The following is a 23576-nucleotide window of genomic DNA, read 5'->3' on the forward strand; positions in this document are numbered from 1 at the left end:
ATGAAATCAGGGATTCTCCTAGCTTGATTAAATAGCCTGTAACTGATTTTCTAGAGTGTGAGCAGGCTGCCCAATCAGCATCACAATAAGCTGTGATTGTTTCATTGTTATGGCTAGACATAAGGATACCTTGTCCTGGTTGACTCTTGATGTATTTCACAATTTGTAATGCAGCTTCCATATGAGACTTTTTTGGCCGGTATAGGTACTGACTAAGAGTTTGAACACTATAGGAGATGTCAGGTCTAGTAATAGTTAAGTATAATAGTTTACTTATGAGTCTTTGGTAACTACCTTGATCTGCTAGTACATCATCTTCTGTTAGTTTGTCTTGGCAGAAATGTTCATCAAATTCTCTCGTAGTGAGTTTTATGTTTGTGTCCATAGGTGTGCTGACAGGTTTAGATGCTGCTAATCCAAATTCAGATATTAGTTCCAAAGAATACTTTCTTTGATGCATTAGGATTCCTTGCTTTGACCTTGCAAATTCTATTCCAAGAAAATACTTTAGTTCTCCTAGATCCTTCATTTTGAAGGTAACTCTTTTGTATCTTGTATCAGATTCAGATTGTTTCCAGCTAGAAGCATATCATCTATATATACTACCACAACAATAGTTCCATTCAGTTTTCTTAACAAATAATGAATGATCATAAGGGCTTTGTTTGAATTGAAACTTCAATAAGGCTTTTGTCAGTTTTGAGTTCCACTGCCTTGGTGCCTGTTTAAGTTTATACAAGGATTTTTTGAGTCTGCACACATGTTTACACTCCTCCTGACTCTTAAATCCTTGTGGAAGATCCATGTATATCACATCATGGAGATCACCTTGCAAGAATGCATTGTAGACATCCATCTGATGCACATGCCATTTTCTAGAGGCTACAATTGGTAATACAGTTCTAACTATTACCATTTTAACTACTGGAGAGAAGGTTCCTTGATAATCTATACCTTCTCTTTAACTATAGCCTTTAGCTACAAGTCTAGCTTTGAATCTCTCTATCTCTCCTGTAGCCTTATATTTGATTTTGTATATCCACTTGCACCCTATAATAATTTTTCCTTCTAGCAAAGAGACAACTTCCCAGGTGTTGTTGTTTTCAAGGGCTTCAATCTCTGATTTTATTGCATCAACCCATCTAGGATCTCTAACTGCTTCTGCATAAGAGTTTGGTTCAGTTGTTGTGGAAAATGTAGATATGTAGGCTTGATACTTTGGTGAAATATTTTCATAAGATAGATAGTTTGATATTGGATAGTTGACATCATGATGCACATTTAAGGAAACAAAGTCCTTCATCCATATTGGAGGATGTTTTTCCCTGCCAGATCTTCTAGTAGTGTTGTTTTGTTGATTCTGCTGATTATCTACTGAAGCAGTAGGAAGACTAGTTATTGAGTGATCCTGTTGTAGATTTGCAGTGGCAGATTCTGGGATGGCTTGTGAGTTTGAGTTAGAAACCTCTTCTGCATTTATATCTGTATAGTCTGCTTCATAGACTTGAGTGTTTGCAGGCTGAGAAAGACCAACAAGTTGTTGATTGTAATCCTCAAGTTTTCTAAGTTAGGTTGGGATACAAATATAGTAGATGAAGATGTAGTAATATTCCTGAATGAAAATACATCTTCCCTGAAAATAACATTACTGCTTACAAAGAAAGAATTAGTAGCTAAATCATATAAGACATAACCTTTTTGTACCTCTGAGTAGCCCATTAATATTGTAGACTTAGCTCTTGGTTTTAGTTTGTCTGATTCTTGTATAATTTTGGCATAACAAAGACACCCTATAACTCTTAAATGAATCAGTGAAGGTTTCTTTTTGTATAATTTTTCAAAGGGTGAAACTCCTATAACTGATGAAGGCAGTCTATTAATTATGTATACAACAGCTAGAACACAATGACCCCATAATTTAATAGGTATATTGGCCTGAAATCTGATAGCTCTAGTTATTTCTAGTATATGTCTATGTTTTCTCTTAGCTACTCCATTTTGTTGAGGAGTATAGGCACATGTTCTCTGATGAATAATGCCTAATTTCTTAAACAGATTACTGTAGATAGTATTAACAAATTCTGTGCCATTGTCTTTTCTTATTGTTTTAACTATTTTATTGAATTGTGTTTGAACAAAATTTAGAAAATACTGAATGATAACACACACATCAGACTTCAATTTTAACAAGTAAATCCATGTCATTCTAGAGTAGTTATCAACTATGGTCAAGAAAAACCTATTTCCATCAAATGTAGGAACCTTATAAGACCCCCAAATATCCATATGAATTAGTTCAAAGCACTCAGTACTTTTAATACAACTTGCTTGAAAAGGTAACCTGACTTGTTTTGCACATGGACACACATTGCATTTATTTAATACTTCTGCTATAGACTCAGTTTTATTCTGAACCATTTTTCTAAGAACAGACAAAGTCACATGACCAAATCTTTGATGACACGGGCTTATATCTTCTGCACTAAGCACTTCCTTTACAAGAAGGCTGAAATTCATATCTTTATTAGCAAGTTGACTCAGTAGAATGTATAGGCCATCTCTTTCTTTACCAATCTACTTCACCCTCCCATTGAAGAGATCCTGAAAAATACAAAAATGAGGGTAGAAGGTTGCTGCACAGGCTAGTTCCTTAGTCATTTTTGACACAGACATTAGATTAAATTTGAATTGAAGCAAATGAAAAATATTGCTAAGTGTACTTCTAGCAGATATTGAACTAGCTCCAGTGTGAGTAACATTTGAAATTTCACAATTAGGAAGACATACTCTCTTAGGGTTAGTATTTTCAACTATAGGGTCCTGATTTAACATGTTAATATCAGACACCATGTGGTTAGTTGCACCAGTATCAATGATCCATTCTTTTGGACAATTTGAAACTAACAAAGCAGTACTCATACTTGCTATATTTGCTGTAGAGTTATTGTTGTTGCCTTCTGTGTTAGTTTTGTTTAGAATTTGTAATATCTGCTCATATTGATCTTTTGTGAATGCTCCTATCTGAGGCATTGAATGTGAATTATCAGTGTGGCCCATGTTTTGACCATTTGTCATCTGAGATGCCTGCAGATAAGTTTCTATTGAGTTCACTTTAGGCTGGTGATGTAAAATTTCTGCAAGAACATTATAAGCTGATGGACCTCCTGTACCTCTTGTTCCACTGTTATAGGATACTGGCCCTTTCTTTTTAAATTTGAAATCTGGAGGATAGCCAACTATCTTGAAACAATTTTCTTTACTATGACCTCTAAGTTTGCAGAAATCACATTGAACATTATAGTTCCTTTTATATCTTTGATTCCCCATATTTTTTGTATACATTGCTATATCATAATTCTCTGTAGTAATAGCTGGATTTGCACCTAAAATTCCAGAAGTAGCAGTCACTGCCTTTTGACTTTCATCACTTATAACCATTAAGTATGCTTGATTTACTGTTGGGAGTGGGCGTCTCATAAGAATTTGACTCCTCGCTTGAGAGTAGGACTCATTGAGACCCATAAGAAACTGGTATACCTTTAGTTTCTGTAAGTAAACCACAAAATCTCTAGACCTTGAACAATCACAACCAGGAACTGAAATTAATGCTTCAAACTCCTCCCACATGTCCTTCAAGTTTGAATAATACACAAACACAGATGAAGTGCCTTGAGTAAGAGTGGCAATTTCTTTGTGCAAGTTAAAAGTTCTTGCATCATCTACTTTATAGAATCGTTCATATAGATCATCCCAGACTGTCTGAGCATTAGATGCATACATTATACTACCAAGAAGGCTACTATTCACGGAAATGATCCAAGAAAGTACAATAGCATTTACTCTCTCCCAATGGTTCCACAAAGTGGCAGGAAAATTTTCTTTCCTACAAGAACCATCCACCAATCCTAATTTGTTCCTTCCTAGCAGTGCTACTCGCATGGAACAATACCACACAGAGTAATTCTCAATTCCAGTCAGCTGGAATGAGATAATCTGTATTCCACTGACATCTGAAGGATGAAGAAATAGAGGATGATTGTAATCGATACCTGCTTGTTGAGAAGTCCCTCTAGTGGTTTGATTTGGATGAGAATTGTCTTGATTCAGCTGAGACTCGTCCTCTTGATTATTGTTTAATCTCATTTCTTAGTTCTTGAATTTTTCGATACAACCAAGAATCAACAAACTTGAATTGAACTTGCAAAAACTTTATTCCAATCAAAGCTGTATAGACTTAGCTTTGAGTGCTCTGATACCATGAACTGATTAGGAGAAGAATGACAGTCACAAATCAGTGACAGTGAAGAAGAAGATGCAGCAGAAGAAGATAGAAGAAAGTAAGAGAGAAAATAGTAGAGAGAGAAGTAATCAATTTTTTATTATTGAACTTACTAAAAAATAATAATGTACAACATTATTTATACTATCTAATTAGCTTAAACTTAATTAATCTAAATTAACTAACTAACTAAATCTGTTAACAGTGTAGTAACAGAATAACTAACCAATATGGTGATATTACAGAACTGCCTTTACGAACTTTGAAGTATACTTTCTTTAACAATATCTTAAGCAGAAAAAAGAAATACTTGGTATGTCAAAATCATTATGTTTATTTGTAATAAAATATAATAGTAGTATCACATGTTTCACGAGTGATTCTTCTTTGTGTTATAATATGGAGGAGTTTATATAAGAGCACAAGGTCTACCATTTGTTTAATCATCTTCTTCCCACAAACATAGAAAGGTAACTCCCCTCCCCTTCTCTTTCTCGTACTTTTTTATTTTTTTTTATTACAATGAGGGAGGGGAAAAGGGAAAGAAATGTTATGGTACTGATGGAGTTTAAACTCTCAACTATTGTTAACTCCAATACAAATTCATGCACTAGCCCTAGCAATGGCGAATCCAACTAGGGGCTCATGTGTTTGTTTCGAGAAAATTTAGTGCTATGAGGTCAAACATTCATATATGTGCACAAGCGCGAAAACAAATATAGATAGAGTTACATATACAATTTTAAAACTTATTTGTTTAGCTCAAATTACACACCTACCATCTCAGGAACTCAAAAGTCAACTATTGAATTGATAGAGTTTGAACTCTCCATCATCATTAAGTACAGTAAAAACTCATGCACTAGTCCTAGCAATGGAGAATTTAGTGATATAAGGTCAAACGTTCCTATATGCGTGCATCGGTGCATGTGTGGAAACAACTATAGATAGAGTTACATATACGATTTTAATACTTATTTGTTCAGCTCAAATCTCACATCATCTAAATTCTGAATCCACCATCATGCCCTAACGGTTGTTAATTACTTGGCAAATCAAGAACTCAAAACTCAACTATTGAATATTTTTCTCTTTAACTTGTGTATTTTGCTTTTGCAGAAGATCGTCAAATTAAAGGGGCAAACGGAAAAATGCTGAACCAAAATACTCATTTCGTTTTTATATCTTTGGCAATACTTTTGCTTTTGCCCCTTAGTTTTTTCTCCAGTGCAAATGCCCATAAACCGTTGAGGAGGCATCTTTTGATGAGCATGAATCAGAGAGTTATGCAGTAATATTTGATGCTGGAAGTACAGGCAGCAGAGTTAATGTCTTTCGTTTCAATGAGAATTTGGAACTTCTTCCTATTGGCAACAATATCGAGTTTTTCATGCCGGTATTTTTTTTTTTTTTTGACTTATCTTAAGTAGTGAAAGTCGCTTTTGTTAGTTTAAAACAAGTTAAAATTCGATAATAATATATATAACGTAAATCCTAAAGAAAAAGGTAAAAGGTATAAAATGTTAGGAGTTTAACTTGGGTTGAGACTATACTTGGAGACACTAAACTAACACGTTTCCTTGCCTCACATCTAAGAGTTTGAATTACTGATAACCTTGAAGTGCTGAAAAATATTTTTAAGTGCTAAAATTAATTTTTTTTTTTTAATTAAGCATTTACGTGTTTGGATAGATGTACTGAAGCTGATAATAAGCAGATAAACTGTTCTCTTATTAAAATGACTAAACCTTAATTTTTTTAATAAAAGATTATAAATTAAAAAGTCTCTTTGTAAAGAAAAGGATGAACAACGGATATGGAACAAAGAGAAAGTTAGAAAATTTATTTTGAGGAAAGTATTTTGTGAATTAAAAAAATATTATTAAAGATAAACTAGTAAAAGTCTTGGTCAAAGTAATAGTGTTTATAAGCAGAAAAACATTAAGTTGGGGTTGACCAACTTATGATCTTATGGCTGATTTTAGCTTATAAGCACTAGACTTATAAGCACTTTGGATATTTACCAAACGTATAGATAAGCCAAAATTTGCTTATAAGCCATTTTGACCAGCTTATATATAAGCTTAGAAAAACACCCCTCTAATTTATTTGATAAGTACTCCACCTAAGGTAGATTCCAATTGACAAAAAAAATGCTCACCATATAATTAAATGGATTACAAGATTGTTTCTAAAATTTATCATATATGAAGTTTTAACTCACAAATTTCTTTTTCTTCTTTACTTTTTACCTGTTAGGGATATAGTAGATATGCCCTAGATCCAATCTCATATTTGATGATTTGAACATATTTTTGTGAACGTTATTTGATATAAAAATATATGGCATTCTTTTATCATAGTTATTATTAATTATTTGATTAATTTGATAAGGTCCTTGATTAAATTTTGAGATTTGTCATCGTGATAGAGATCATGATAATGAGAGCAAAGTCTCTTACAATTTAATCTAAATTTGTTCTTGATCGTAGGATTATTAATTTGGACAGTAATAATCCGGTTAGATCAATATTTATGTGATTGTCTTTATGGGATAAAGATTAGTTGATCTCATTAACTGAATCACATAGATAGATGATGCATATAGAGATATGATCATTGAACTGACTCGTTAGATAATTCCTAATGGTTAGAATTACCATAAACTGTCAGTAGGATATTCTCTTGAAGAATGTGATGTAAGAGTTTCTTTTGACCTGAGATCGTCATAGTAATTGACAAGTTATTTGTTGTGCTTTAATACTAGACATCTATGGCCCTAGGGCGATAGTTGAAAGGATATTGGGTACGATTGAATACTTGTAGAATTAGTGATTGATCAAAATGGAATTTGTCAACTCTTGGTAATGAGTTTAAGCTCCATGTTGTCATGAATTATAAACGATCAAATTAAGACCTTGGCCAGGGCAATTGAATGAAAGAAGAAAAGAGTTTCTTAGGTCATTCAATGGTCGATTATATTTGACATGAACATATAGTTGGTCGTCTATTAGGACTTGACGGTTTAACCATATCCTAGGGTGATCCAGAGCTATAAGGACAGAAGGAATTACTACATTATTCATCTACGGGTTCTTGAGAGTAAATTGTATACTTCATGCTATCCGGTCGTTAAGGAGTGTTGCTAGACGCCACCCTTGATTAGTATATTGATGTGATCAATTTGCTACCGGTTTAGTATTGAACCTATGGTGTCGCACACTAACGAGTGTTCTGATCTTTGCTAAAGGATTAATTACTTTATTATTTGTTAATTAAATTAAAGAATTTAATTAGTCAAATAATTTTAGTTAGTTAGTCCAAATGAAATATTATTATATTCTTTGCTAGCACAGAGGATATAATTAATATTGTGAACAAATTGAAGTTTTCTATTTGGAATAGAAAAATAAATTATATCTCTTAATTGAAATATATATGTGATATATATAATTAATGTATATATATATATATATAATTAATGTTTCATATAAGATTGTATATGAAATATCAATAAAAGGATTGAAAGTTGAATCCAATTTTGAATTGGATCAACATAAGTCCTAGAAGGACGTGTCTGCCTACAAATCTCATTTAGAATGGGATTGAATTTTTCCATCCATAATTCCAATTTTGGAATTGACTTTGAGAAGGAAAAAAGTAACCAACGCCTCTAAACTTTTCCTTGTCCTATTGGAAAAGTGTTGCAACTTCATGTGTATATACGAAAAAAGGGAACGGAAGCGCATGAGCCGCACAAAATTTATATATAATGTCAAACACGGGGATATACGAAAAAAATGGAACGGAGCTGCATGAGCCGCACAAAATTCTTGAGAAGAAAAATTCTTTGTGAAAACGTAAGAGTACAATACAAAGCTAAGAGAGAAAATACAATTACAAGAAAAGTGTTTCTTGTTCTTCTAACATTGAGTTGAGATTTTTGAGAAAAATTTCTAACACAATATTTTTTTGTTCAATTTGTTCGCGGGTTTCATTGATCAAAAAGTTGATAGCAAGAATCAGTCTCGGTGTGGATACGCATAGAGTCTTCGCACTATCGAGAAAATTTTGAAACAAGACTCTCTTCACCAGGTACGTCTTAGATCCGATCTTTGACATGTAAATAAATTTTAAACACGAAAAGTTCTGCCTAGGATTGTTATTGTCTTCCGCTGCGTGTTACGAACACCTATACGCAATCCTTCAGTGGTATCAGAGTTGTGGTTTATTGTGTCTAAGATTAATTTACAAAATATTTTAAAATTATATTTGAAGCGCTCAAACCATAATACATGTGTCTTGAGCTATAGTCAAATTGTTTGAATGCATATGGATTGATATTATTTTATTGTGAATAAAATATGTATACATGTTAGTTAAACTATTGAGATAGTTCGTAACTTAAATTTGAAATTTTGTATTAGATACGACGGCAATCTATAATAGGTTATTGGATTCTACTGTTATTTTAATTGTTATTAGTTCATGAGATGTTAATTAATAATGATATTCTAGCATGAATTAGTTTTTGGGATATATGTGATATATAGATTAAACATGTTAGAAGAATGTTGAATTTTGTTTTATGTCACGTGCTTGTTCATTACATAATTTTGAATTATTTATTACATGTGATGTAAATTAATTTAGGACTAAGCATGTAGACAACTTGAACTAAATTCACATGTTATAAAAGATTTGATCTGCATGTTATTAAAAATTGCTTTAGTAACAATTCCCTCTTACTAAAATTTGAGTTCTTAAATAATAAAATATTAAGATATTTTATTATAGAGCTATCCATCAAGGTAAATAATTTTACTTATTTCTTGTTTATAAGGAGAGGCCTGACTACCAGGAGACTTATAGTTCGAGAATATGTTAAAATTATTTATTGCATTAGATGTATGGATTGAAAGAATTATTCAATTTTACACTAGACGCCTGGACCACCCGAGGGAGTATAAAATTTAATAAGTTCTTTGCTATCATGATGGTTGAACTCAACTATACCAATAGGATCGACCTGACTACCAGGGGACTATTTGACATAGAGCTATTTAAGGAAATTGTATGGGGATACAATTGGTAAGAGTACCTACCTTTAAAATATATGTGAGAAACGACTTGACTTCCAAGGGGCTCATACATATTGTTAAAGGATTCCTTTACTCCACTAATAGAAATAAAGATTTCGTAAACTATAATGAGGGTAAATAGTTTAAAATAATTAGTGGAAATATCATTTAGATAAAAGTTCATGTCTTTATGATATATGCAAATATGTTCTTATATTATTGCCTTTTCTTTTTTATATTTTAGATTTCTCAGTATGTCTGTTATATCACTGCTCGAAATACTTGAGACCAACAAGTTGGTAGGACCAAACTTTGATGACTGGTATAGAAATTTGAGAATTGTTCTCATGCATGAAAAGCTCATCGATGTGATCGATAAGCCTGCAAAGATAATCCCACCAGAGAATGATGTTCAAGGCACTGGTTTATCAAAAATACTTGGAAGAATGCCTTGCTATTAAACACATCATTCTCGCTTCTATGAGTTCTGAATCCAGAGGAAACATCAAAATATGGATCCAACTGCAATCATTGAATATCTTAAGAAGATGGCTGATACATAGTTGGACATTGAAAACTCTCCAGTTGGACCCTTTGTCAATCATATGATTGTTTTTACCGAAGAACATGAGAAGTTGGGGTACAAGATTGATAAAGAGCTTTCTGAAGATTTGATCTTGCAGTCAGTATATGATGTTGAATGTTTTCACTGTAAGAAAAAAGAGCATTGGAAGAGAAACTGCAAGGAGTATCTTGCAACTCTAAAGGACAAGAAACAAGGTGAGACATTAATAAAAAATGTTTTCAAGGTTTCTTTAGCTAACTACTAATTCTTCACTGTGGGTATTAGATACTGGCAGTGGTTATAACATCTGTAATATGTTGCAAGGGTTCAAGATAAGTAGGAGGCTAAGGAAAGGAGAAGTTAATCTACAAGTTGGAAATGGTGCAAAAGTTGCGGTCGTAGCTGTAGGATCAATTTCTTTAATAATTCCTACTGGCAAAGTACTTATGTTGGATGATTGTTATTACGTTCCTAAATTTGTTTCGAACATAATTTCAGTTTCTATGTTAGACAAACGTGGTTTTCTCATTAACATAGGCAATGGTATTTGCTCTATTTATTATGGTGATAATTTATATGTGAATAGGCTATCTCCAACATGATGTTTATGTCTTACCTAATGTGAATGTTAATTTGATTATGCATGTTTCAAGTCTTAAGAGGAAAAGAGATGATCATGTAAATCAGGCATACTTTTGGCATTGTAGGCTTGGTCATATTGGAGAGAAGAGAATTAACAAGTTGTACAAGGAAGGGTACCTTGACAAGTATGATTTTGAATCATATCCAACTTGTGAATCTTGTCTCAAAGGAAAAATGACCAAATCTCCATTTACTGGAAGTGGAGAAAGAGCTTCTGAATTATTGGGACTAATTCATACAGATGTTTGTGGGCCCATGAAAATTCAAGCTAGAGGTGGATATTCTTACTTCATCACCTTCACTGATGATATGTCAAGATATGGATTTGTGTATCTTATGAAACACAAGTCTGAATCTTTTGAAATGTTCAAAAGGTTCCGTAGTGAAGTTGAGAAGCAGACTGGTAAAAGTATCAAAGTACTAAGGTCTGATAGAGGTGGAGAATATCTTAGTGAAGATTTTACCAGATATCTCAAAGAGAATGAGATTCTCTCACAATGGACACCTCCAGGAACACCACAACACAATGGGGTGTCTGAAAGGAGAAATCGAACCTTATTAGATATGGTGAGATCTATGATGGGGTTCACTGATCTTCTAATAAATTTATGGGGATATGGTTTGGAAGCAGCAACATACTTACTTAATAAAGTTCCCACTAAGTCAGTCTCTGCAACACCATATGAGAATGGAAAGGATGTAAGCCTAACCTTAAACATATTAAAGTTTGGGGTTGTCTAGCTTATGTTAAGAGACTACAGTCTGATAAACTTGACTCAAGATCTGATAAGTGTAGGTTCATTGGGTATCCCAAGGAAACAATGGGATATTATTTCTATCACCCTTCTAACCATAAAGTGTTTGTGGCCAGAAGAGCAACCTTTTTGGATAGGGAATTTCTTTTAGAAGGAAATTATAATGGAGAAATAGAACTTGATGAAGATCAAGAAACTAATGAATCAACACAATATAAAGATCATGAGACCCAAGTTGAAGAACCTTTATTGGATGTTTTGAAGTTGCCAAGGAAGTTGTCATCTTCAACGGTTGAAGTTCAAGAACTAAATGAAGTTCAAGAACAGGTTAATAAACCAGTTCCAAACCAGATTGAACAACAACCAAATCCAGCACAAGGTGAACAAGTTGTACAAGTACCTCTTCGAAGGTCTACACGAGAACGTCATGTACCAACTAGATTAAATTTAATGGCACAAGATGATGTATCAAATGAGATTGATCATAATGATGACGACCCTAAGACCTATAAAGAGGCTATACAAAGTTCTGATTATGAGAAGTGGCAAAAGGCCATGGAATCCGAAATGGAATCCATGAAGGAAAATAAAGTATGGACTTTAGTTGAACCTTCAAAAGATATAAAACCTATTGGTTGTAAATGGATTTTTAAAAAAAAGATTGGAGCAGACAGAAAGGTGGAGACCTACAAAGCCCGTCTTGTTGCCAAGGGATATCGTCAGAAAGAAGGAGTCGACTATGACGAGACTTTCTCTCCCGTGGCAATGCTCAAATCTATTCGGATTTTTTTTGCTATAGCAGCATACTATGATCATGAAATATGGCAAATGGATGTGAAAATAGCTTTCCTTAATGGTGAGCTAGAAGAGGATGTGTACATGACACAACCTGAAGGTTTCACATCTTCGTCTGATCATAATAAAATTTGCAAGCTACAAAGATCTATTTATGGACTAAAGCAAGCTTCTCGAAGTTGGAATATTCGCTTTAACAAGATAATTGAAAAGTTCAATTTTGTTAGATGCGAAGAAGAACCTTGTGTGTAGAAAAAGGTTAGCGGGAGCACAATTATATTCCTAGTGTTGTATGTTGATGATATATTGCTCATAGGGAATGACATACCGGCATTGCAAAGTACCAAGATTTGGATATCTGAACAATTCTCAATGTAAGACTTGGGAGAAGCAGCTTATATATTAGGAATAAAGACCTATAGAGATAGATCTAGGAAGCTGATTGGACTTTCCCAGTCTTTGTACATTGATACCATCTTAAAGAGGTATAACATAGATAATTCCAAAATAGGCTATCTACCGATAGGCACTGGAATTACTCTAAGTAGGGAGGATTGTCCTAAAATACCTGAACAGAGAGAACGCATGAGTAAGATCACATACGCTAGTGTAGTGGGAGCTATCATGTATACCATGACATGTACACGTCCTGATGTGGCTTATGCACTTGGAGTGACTAGCCGCTATCAGGAAAATCCTGGTGAGGAACATTGGATGGTGGTGAAGACCATTCTTAAGTACTTAAGAAGGACTAAAGACCAATTCCTCATCTATGGAGATTCTGAGTTAAAACTTGAAGGTTATACTGATGCAAGTTTCTCTTCAGATAGAGATAATAGCAAATCTATTTCTGGTTATGTATTTACCTTAAATGGTGGTGCAGTGAGTTGGAAAAGTTTCAAACAAGCTACAGTAGCTGATTCAGTGACTAAAGCAGAATATATAGTAGCTAGTGAAGCTGCTAAGAAAGCTGTATGGATGAAAAAGTTCTTAACTGAACTTGGTGTGGTTCCTTAAATAGAATGTACAATTCCATTATTGTGTGACAACACTGGAGCCATTGCTCAAGTAAAAGAACCAAAATTACACCAAAAATCCAAACACGTTCTGCCAAGGGATCACTTGATAAGAGAAATCGTTGGACGTGGAGACGTCTAGATTCAAAAGAATGATGGAAAGGAAAATGCTCCATACCCATTCACTAAAACTCTTGGTGCAAAGGAGTTTGACAAGCACAAGTGAAAATTGGGAATGAAGTACAAGAGCGATTGGCTCTAGTGCAAGTGGGAGATTGTTAGGGATATAGTAGATATGCCCTAGATCCAATCTCATATTTGATGATTTGAACATATTTTTGTGAACGTTATTTGATATAAAAATATATGGCATTCTTTTATCATAGTTATTATTAATTATTTGATTAATTTGATAAAGTCCTTGATTAAATTTTGAGATTTGTCATCGTGATAGAGATCATGATAATGAGAGCAAAGTTTCTTACAATTTAATCTAAATTTGTTCTTGATCGTAGGATTATTAACTTGGACAGTAATAATCCGGTTAGATCAAAATTTATGTGATTGTCTTTATGGGATAAAAATTAGTTGATCTCATTAACTGAATCACATAGATAGATAATGCATATAGAGATATGATCATTGAACTGACTCATTGGATAATTCCTAATGGTTAGAATTACCATAAACTGTCAGTAGGATATTCTCTTGAAGAATGTGATGTAAGAGTTTCCTTTGACCTGAGATCGTCATAGTAATTGACAAGTTATTTGTTGTGCTTTAATACTAGACACCTATGGCCCTAGGGCGATAGTTGAAAGGATATTGGGTACGATTGAATACTTGTAGAATTAGTGATTGATCAAGATGGAATTTGTCAACTCTTGGTAATGAGTTAAGCTCCATGTTGTCATGAATTATAAACGACCAAATTAAGACCTTGGTCAGGGCAATTGAATGAAAGAAGAAAAGAATTTCTTAGGTCATTCGATGGTCGATTATATTTGACATGAATACATAGTTGGTCGCCTATTATGACTTGACAGTTGAACCATATCCTATGGTGATCCAGAGCTATAAGGACAGAAGGAATTACTACATTATTCTTCTACTGGTTCTTATGAGTAAATTGTATACTTCATGTTATCCGGTCGTTAAGGAGTGTTGCTAGACGCCACCCTTGATTAGTATATTGATGTGGTCAAGTTACTACCGGTTTAGTATTGAACCTATGGGGTCGCACACTAACGAGTGTTCTGATCTTTGCTAAAGGATTAATTACTTTATTATTTGTTAATTAAATTAAAGAATTTAATTAGTCAAATAATTTTAGTTAGTTAGTCCAAATGAAATATTATTATATTCTTTGCTAGCACAGAGGATATAATTAATATTATGAACAAATTGAAGCTTTCTATTTGAAATAGAAAAATAAATTATATCTCTTAATTGAAATATATATGTGATATATATAATTAATGTTTCATATAAGATTGTATATGAAATATCAATAAAAGGATTGAAAGTTGAATCCAATTTTGAATTGGATCAACATAAGTCCTAGAAGGACGTGTCGGCCTACAAATCCTATTTAGAATGGGATTGAATTTTTCCATCCATAATTCCAATTTAGGAATTGACTTTGTGAAGGATAAAAAAATAACCAACGCCCCTAAACCTTTCCTTGTCCTATTGGAAAAGTGTTGGTACTTCATGTATATATATATATATATATATATATATTGTCAAACACGGGGATATACGAAAAAAATGGAACGGAGGTGCATGAGCCGCACAAAATTCTTGAGAAGAAAAATGCTTTGTGAAAACGTAAGAGTACAATACAAAGCCAAGAGAGAAAATACAATTACAAGAAAAGCGTTTCTTGTTCTTCTAACATTGAGTTGAGATTTTTGAGAAAAATTTCAACACAATATTTTTTTGTTCAATTTGTTCGCGGGTTTCATTGATCAAAGAGTTGATAGCAAGAATCAGTCTCGGTGTGGATACGCATAGAATCTTCGCACTATCGAAGAAATTTTGAAACGAGACTCTCTTCACCAGGTACGTCTTTGATCCGATCTTTGACATGTAAATAAATTTTAAACACGAAAAGTTCTGCCTAGGATTGTTATTATCTTCCGCTGCGTGTTACGAACACCTATACGCAATCCTTCATTACCATCAAAATCTTATGATATGAGTTTAATTCACCTTTTCGCAGACAAATCCAGGTCTAAGTTCATATGCAGATGATCCTAAGGCTGCAGCCAACTCCTTAAAACCACTTCTAAAGGGAGCTGAAGGTGCTGTTCCTAAAGAATTGCAGTCCGAAACTCCCCTCGAACTTGGGGTCAGTATTATTTACTACTTAATTAGCATATATTAACACGAGTTTAACTTTTATAAACTGATTACGACAAAGAGTACTGTACTAAAAAGCTAAGTAAGCTTATTTTGTACCAAGTCATAGGTACTATGTTTTGGGATGAATGGTTGTCTTCAACAACAACGACAATAAATTCAGTATAACCCCACTTAATGTAGTGAACATAGACTTTATCCCTACCTTGTGAAAAATGGGATGAGATCTTACTTGTTATCGGTGTATGATCAAAACTTCTATAAAGTGACAATGCAAAGTAATTTTTATATTATCAGATTACTTAAAAATAATTATAAATATAAGTATAATTAATAATTTGAAAAAATAAGTCAACTGACTTGTTACAATAAATTAAAGTGCATTGATAGTATAACAACTTTTTAAGTTAAATCCTATCAGCATATAGTACAATTTATCACCATAGAATAAAAGTACATGGGTCCAAATTAAATCTAAAACGCTAATGGCCCTTCACTTTTCTTTTTCGTAAATAGAATCATAGAATAAAGTGACTTGTTTAATTATTACAGTTATACCTCTTTATAACAACATTTCACTATAAAAGTCATGCTTTTCCGAAACCAATTTTTATGTTATGTTATAATATATGTTCTCTATAGCAATACTTCGTTATAACATTCAAAAATATTCGGAATAAACGAGGTTGTTATAGAGAGGTTTGACTTTCCTTTATCATTTTCAGGCAACAACAGGACTGGGGATGTTAAAAGGCGACGCAGCAGAAAAGATTTTACAAGCGGTATATATAATATATATGTTAAGATTAGATCTTAATTATATAATTATTTGAATAAAATTTATTTAGTTTTTCATAATTAAAAAATTAATCCTTCTTTTACTAATTTATTAATTAAGACTTTTTGGCCTCTTCAATTTTAAAAGGTGAGAGATTTAGTCAAAAATGAAAGCACCTTCCATACAAAAGATCAATGGGTCAGTATTCTTGATGGAACTCAAGAAGGCTCTTACATGTGGGTAAGTTAATTACAGCAAAATACTTTCTTTTCTTCTTTTTCTTTCTCCTTTTTTTTTGATAAGTTTTTATTTTTCAGTTTAAGTTAGATACACTAACAAAAGGTAATGTAACAAAATATTTATACACTTTAAGTTATCTAAAGTGATTCTTCTTAAGATGTGAGATTTATAATCTTAAAAATAAGACAAGTTACTTGTTACAATAGTTAAAAATGACCAAATAATGTAAAAAATCTTACACAACTGGTATATATGATTTAAACTCTTTTAATGATACCTTAAAAGTTAAAAAATAAGTATTAAACTTATGTACATAAGATATTTCAAAAGATATATATTACTATTCAGTATATTTAACATTTTACATCAAACTACTCTATTTACTTTATTCCTTCAAAGTACCAAATCAGACTTGTTATGAATAGTTAATGGTAAATCTTTTATGTAATAAGCCATTATCAAGTTGAATACTTGAATATATCTTCCAGTATTAATTTTGATTTGTTGGTGTTTATTAATATACAGGTGGCAATAAATTATCTATTGGGAAATTTGGGTAAAAACTATAAAAGTACCACAGCAACAATTGATCTAGGAGGTGGCTCAGTCCAAATGGCGTATGCTGTCACACCGGCAATTTCTGTCCGCCGAAAATGCTGCCCGATGTGCGGCAGTCAAGTCCCCACTTGACCTCAGCCTTACCCAATTTTCGTTCGGTTCCGAGGTTCAACACTTAGAATAATTTAAAGGCAACAAGAAAAACAAAGGCAACACAGATTTACGGGAACTCTTTCCCAACCTTTTATAATAAATCAAATTACAAAGGAAAATCTCGAGTTAGGCAAGGTGCTGCCACCCTTGGCAGGCACCAACTCACAAAAATGGCCTACACTTGCACGAATTAGCCCTATAAAAGCCCCTGCCTAAGGCTACTCATGCTGCCACTCGTTTGGCAAGGCAATGGCACATATTTTGCCATGCTCAAGCCATAAAATAGACAACCCTATGCCTATTTTCAGACATTTCCCTCCCTAGGTACTTAGCCCGTTTTTAAGGCTGCTAACACACATATATATAAAGTGTAGTCAGCCCAAAGTGTTCCCTATGTTCAGTTGACATCCCCCAACTGATAGGAAGTGATCCCCATGATCAAAACGTGGGGAACATGTCTCTAACATGCCCCAAAAACGTGCAAAGACTCAGCCATTTAATCAGCAACTCTTGGACATGGGTTGTAACCGCCAACTGCATGGCATGTGCACAGCACACTTGAAAACCACTTCATGTGCACTGCATGTGCGTGTTTCTTGGCCAGCTGCTGCACGCCTAAGGCTGACTTTGCGCCCAGCCTTAGCCTTTGACACTGCTCCCGCTCAATGCCATCGCCACAGCTCGTCACCCTTGACTTAGCCGCACGCCAATCCGCTGCCACAGTTGCTTGTCCTTGTCAAGTCGCCCCTACTTGATCAAGTCTGCCCGTTGCCCATGCTGATTTTAACATCAAGTCACCAAGCCTTGATGCCCTTCCCTTTGCCAAGTCATTTGCCCACAATTAACTTAGGTGCCAGTCCGCTCACCTAAGTCATGGCAACATCACATTTCCAATGCCACTGCCTTGGCACTAAGCTGCCTCACTTTAGCGCCGAGGTCTTTCCCGTTTTGGCTTGTCAAGCTCCCATCCAGCCCGCCTAGTTCCGTCAAGGTCTTGGCCTTGCTTGTACGCAGCCCACTCTTGCTTTAGTGTAGTCCGTCACACTTTAGCCCTCAAATGCAAGTGTAGTCCGTCTCACTTGCTTAGCAACAATTTGTTGCCATTGACAACACCCCCGCATTGTCTTGCATGTTGATTTTCCCTCGCACATAGGCCAATGGCAAGGCCATCATGCCAAAATCCTTGCCACTGCCGTGCCGCTTGCCGATCAGCTTTGTCAGGGGTCTAACATATGCCATCTCAATTGAACAATTTGAAAATGCTCCTCAAAATGAGGATGGAGAACCTTATGTTCAAGAAAAACATCTTATGTCAAAAGATTACAACCTTTATGTCCACAGGTTTGTATTCCTCTTATGTCACAAAAATAAATCTAAGATCAACTTTTTTTTCACTATAATAAATATAGCACTGAGATAAAAACATTTATATAAAAAGTCTAATTAACGAGCAGCGTAAAGAACTTTACACAATCATGTTACCTAAAAATGAGTATATATTGAGAGCGTAAAATCTGACGAGGATATATTGTACGCAGTTACTTGAACTATGGACAACTAGCTGGTCGTGCTGAGATTTTCAAGACTTCAAGAAACTAAAGTAATCCTTGTGCCTTGGAAGGATATGATGGTATATATATCTCTAATTTCTTATGAATTTTTGCCTATGATCATTTACAACAATATAATTGAAAATATTCTCAATAATACGAGAAACATTGTTCTAATATGCTAAGAATTTAAGTTATATGCGCTAACGATATACTCCCTCCGGTCCAAAATAAGTGATTTTTTGGCCTTTTTCTTGTTGTCCAAAATAAGTGATTTTTCCAGATTTCAAGAATGAATTAATTATTTCTTTCCTATATTGTCCTTGGAGTAAATAGTATTGGAATATGTGTTAGGAGTGTTTATGTGAGATAGTAAAGGTTAATATGGGCAATTCCATTGCTAACTAATGTTAAAAGGTGGATTTCTTAATCTGTGTGAAAACATCCAAAAAATCACTTATTTTGAACCGGAGGGAGTATCTTATAGGCTACTTATAAGTAATTAGTCAAATTAAATGCACTAATACAAGAGCATCATTTTGCTTTTTTCAAGGCTACTACTCATATGGAGGAGTGAACTACAAAGTAAAAGCTCCACCAAGTGGTACTAGCTTGAAAAAATGCAGAAGATTAACTAGGAAAGCACTTAAAATTAGAGCACCATGCAATTACAAGAACTGCACATTCAATGGAGTTTGGAATGGTGGAGGTGGTGCTGGAACCAAGACTGTGCATGTTTCATCAGCTTTCTATGGTGTTGGTGCTCAGGTAAAAGTTGTGATTAGATTCAACAATTCCACAAAATTATAAAAAAGAAAAGGAAGAAATATAGGTTAGAATCGACAGTGCCAAATCAATAATCATACATAAGTACTACATTATGTGTTTTGATGTTCATAAACAGTGTGTTGGGTATACGAACAAAGTCTCATATTAGTAGCTGAAAACATTGGAAGCCTACATATTATTAGGACCGAAATAATCAGGTTTCATGCGAAAACTAATAAAGCAAACCTTAAATGACGATAAATAAGAGACATAAATATTTAATGTGGTTTGGTCAATTTGACATACGTCCACAGGTGGAGATGAGCAATCCGCTATATAAAAGAGAGTACGAAATATCGAGAAAACAACCTCAAAAAGAGGCAAACACAAGTGGCACACTAAATAAGGCTCTCAAATCCCGTATGGCTACATTGTGGATGCTATTGAACGAGAAGGATCCTCAATTTATAGAAGTCTAAAACCTTTTCCTAATAGAAAAAAGACTAGCCAAACATGGAGGAATTATATGTTTCTTTTCGAAAAAGGAAAAATTAATTATGGTAAATATGTTGGTTTCCTTCAAAAGATAGGAAAATTAAATATGGTAAGAAAATCAGACAAACACCTAACACATATAAGGTGTATACATCTCTTAATGGTGTGAGGCATTTTAGAGAAAAAATCGTGTGAGTTTGGCTCAAATTGGACGATATCACACCACATGTTAAGAGTATCTGCGGAGTGATTTAGCCCAACATAGAGCGACATGGATAATAAGCACATGGCCGACTCCAACTTATTTTGTCTTGAAACATAGTAGTTGCAGTTGATGTGATGTTTATACTTCTTGTGATTTGATTAAATCAATTCAGTTTATTTTTAAGCTCGACTAATGGGGCTCAATATGCATTGTAGGTTGGCATTGTCGATAGCAAATTTCCATCAGCTATAGCAAAGCCAATTCAGTACCTAAATGCAGCTAAAGTTGTTTGCAAGACAAAAGCAGCAGAAATAAAATCAATATTTCCAAACACTCAAGACAGAAATATCCCATACTTATGCATTGACTTGGTATATGATTACACTTTGCTTGTCGATGGATTCGGTAAGTTATTATTTTACTGTTAGTGTATTTAAGTTAAATGCACTATTAATCTAACATAAATAATTTGGTACTTGTCCTTTTTACCCTTACTTTGCCTTTTATTTTTCTTGAAGCAACTTTGGACAGGACTAAATCCATACAAAGACATTATAGTGATGCGTGATGTCAAATACAAAAATTATCTTGTTAGAGCAGCTTGGCCGCTGGGATGTGCCATTGATTTAGTTTCTTCATCTTCAAAGAAGACTAGAATATCATCATATTAGTGTTATGCCATTCAATAAATTGTAACAATTATGTCATGCCCTTTATTTTGTTCTTTATCTTGTACTTTCAGTTACTTGATATTATAATGAGCATAACTTGATGGTTTTGATTTTCTTACTTAAGTAAAATCTCTTTTCCAACATACAAATTGTGCACATTTTATGGCTCCAATAGAACAACCAATAGTCAAGCTGTCACGAATTTGAATTGTAATATTACGAGTTCAAAGTCCTAAGGATTTCATGCTATATTCAAATTAGATCTTCTCTGTTTCCCTTGTTGATTACGTGGGAAAAAGAGGAAGTATGTACAATTTCTGGTCTTAGCTCTTCGATATTATTACCATAGTACTCGAAAAAACCGAATAAAAGAAGAGATTAAACTTAGATTCTTAATTATAGACTTTAACTCTGTAAATATTGTTAAGAATCCGCCCGCATGAAATAAAAAAAATTTGGTGTTGTTGAACTGAACTCCTGATAGATAAGAGGAAGAAAGGGCAAAGGTGTAAATATAGCCCTCAACTCAAGAAATATGCCCCTACCATTACACAAATGGTGCAGATATACCGTTTTTGCTGATGGAATTTTATCTTATTTTTGTTTTAAAAAAAAACCCTCCACGGGGCTTTAAGTCCCCAGCAGAGTCGCCAGAGCTGTCACACCTCATTTTTCCGCATCTGCCCCGAAGGATAAATGCGCGAGAGAGTTTTTCCAATTTAAGTGACAATATTCGAAATGAGATTATTTATTTAATTCAGAGTCGGCACTTGGGAAAAGTTTGGCTTTTGGTGTCCCAAGTCACCGGTTTATCTTGAATCCCAAATCGAGGAAATTTTCGACTTTCCAAATGAAGTCTGCGAACCAGAAATTCTAAGTAAGGAATTTTGTTGACTCGAGGGAAGGTGTTAGGCACCCCCGAATCCCATGGTTCTAGCACGGTCGCTTAAATTGTTATAATGGCTAAATATCTGATTTTTAATACAATCATGACTTGTGTGCTTTTATTAAGTTTAAACCGCTTTTATTATTATTTATTTTTTTATGGAATTGCAACGTCGTGAAAATGCATCTCGACCACGTCACAATCGATGCGCCCGTGGTTGCTAATACATTCCGACTCCGTTGAGATTTGGATTTGGGTCACATAAATGCGCACCCGAATTTAAGAAGGTAATTTAATTAAATCGCGCCTAAAGAGTCTAACGCGTTATTATCTTTGGGAAAGGCAGTGAAATTCACTAAACAGTCCATCCCAAGAAATCTAAATATTTATTACGACCAATTATTGAGGGCCCCGCAATTTGCATTTGTATTTGGCGAGGCTTGTCTCATTTTTATTCTTAAAAGGATAAACCTACAGTGACTACATTTTTTCTATTATGTTCGTCTCTAAAAAAAGGGGAAAGAAGAAAATATACGCTAATTAAATTACATGCTTGGCAAACTCTGGCCTCTTATTAATTATTAGACTGCAAAAGATGCTAACGGGAGATTGCACTCGAATTTGTAAAGCGGGGGATTATTTCGTGCCTTATTCTATAATTGAACATTACCAAATGGAAACGAAATTATAAATAAAATATGGAATTGACAAAGGCTATTGTCGAAACAAACAAATTATTCTTTAACTAATTTAGGCTTCACATTATTAGACGAATTGAACCATTGGAACTAATTATTTTTTTTTTCAAAAAAAAAAAGAAACTAATTGAAAATGAACCAACCTTGACTACCAACACGTTCGAGGGTTGTTAAACTTAATCGACACTTTGAAAATCTATTACATTTAAAGGAACTCTAACAAACCTTGTTCGAAATCAACGCATGCCAATTAAACTAAACTACGTGAGTTATTAATGGATTTCTTTAAGCACGAATTGAATTACGACTCACGGTCTAGGAATAAGGTATCTAATGTTGTATGAACCTGAATCGTATTAAACTATACTAAGCAGCTGTATTAATGCCAATTCCAAATTACACCAGCCCAAAACAAAACAAAAACTAAATATAGATGAAATCGAAATTAGTCCACTACTCAACTGTTTAACTATTAATTGTAAGATAACGGATCTAAAACTAGTTAATTCTGTTGTTATAGCTTTCATTTAAACTAGTGGCGTTATTAAAGTTATTGACTAAACAAAATTTAGCAAAACTAGATAATTCATTGACAAGCCAAAACCCAATCAAATTATACAGTTTATCTTCCCAAACGGTATCGAACAAAAGTAAACTTAGATTAATTACACATCAACTAGTGTCTATTTTTGAAAACACAGATACGGGGTAAACTACATAAGCACAAATGTGAAAGCCAAAGCATGAATACTTCCATTTTTCAATCTTTCAACTCAAAGTTACATCACAGCTTGGTTCGAATGTGTACCTGATTGCAACAAATGGAACAAATGAAGTGAGCTGAAAAATGCAACAGCGGGAGAAGAAGCAGCAACGAAACAACAACAGCAGTAACAGGACTCCAAGATCAAAGCAGCTTATACCAAACTTCCAAATACCCAAAACTCAAACTATTCTTTCCAGATACAAGGATTTGTGATTTTTTTTGAAGATTTGTAACTAAAACAGAAAACATAGACAACCAGAAAGAAACCAATTTGGAGCAATTTTCAAACAGGCCAGAAGTCCAGTTGGTGT

At 33.9% G+C, this 23576-nt stretch overlaps 1 protein-coding gene and 1 pseudogene across 1 annotated transcript; one reads left to right on the forward strand and one right to left on the reverse strand.

Annotated features, from left to right (window-relative positions):
• Nucleotides 1-961: 961 nt before the first annotated feature.
• On the reverse strand, nt 962-4143 carry LOC142174629 (uncharacterized). Its single transcript, XM_075240460.1, has 4 exons — nt 2721-4143; nt 2571-2601; nt 2386-2506; nt 962-1519 (listed from the first exon to the last, which is right to left on the reverse strand). Exons 1-4 carry the CDS (start codon nt 4141-4143, stop codon nt 962-964), a joined length of 2133 nt encoding a protein of 710 aa, XP_075096561.1.
• A 1287-nt stretch (nt 4144-5430) lies between these two features.
• LOC107776636 (apyrase-like) lies at nt 5431-20948 on the forward strand (annotated as a pseudogene).
• The last annotated feature ends 2628 nt before the right edge of the window (nt 20949-23576 follow it).

Source organism: Nicotiana tabacum, chromosome 20 (assembly GCF_000715075.1).
Source record: "Nicotiana tabacum cultivar K326 chromosome 20, ASM71507v2, whole genome shotgun sequence".
Taxonomy (NCBI): Eukaryota; Viridiplantae; Streptophyta; class Magnoliopsida; order Solanales; family Solanaceae; genus Nicotiana; species Nicotiana tabacum.

Bases quoted from the DNA above. Each gene is read 5' to 3' on its own strand.
- LOC142174629 (XM_075240460.1), bottom strand. From the start codon at position 4,143: ATGAGATTAAACAATAATCAAGAGGACGAGTCTCAGCTGAATCAAGAC. The intron at 2,507-2,570 runs GTAAAGAAAGAG...TATGAATTTCAG, and splicing joins TGGGAGGGTGAAGTAGATTG to CCTTCTTGTAAAGGAAGTGC. The intron at 1,520-2,385 runs GTATTAAATAAA...GGTCTTTCTCAG, and splicing joins AAACTGAGTCTATAGCAGAA to CCTGCAAACACTCAAGTCTA.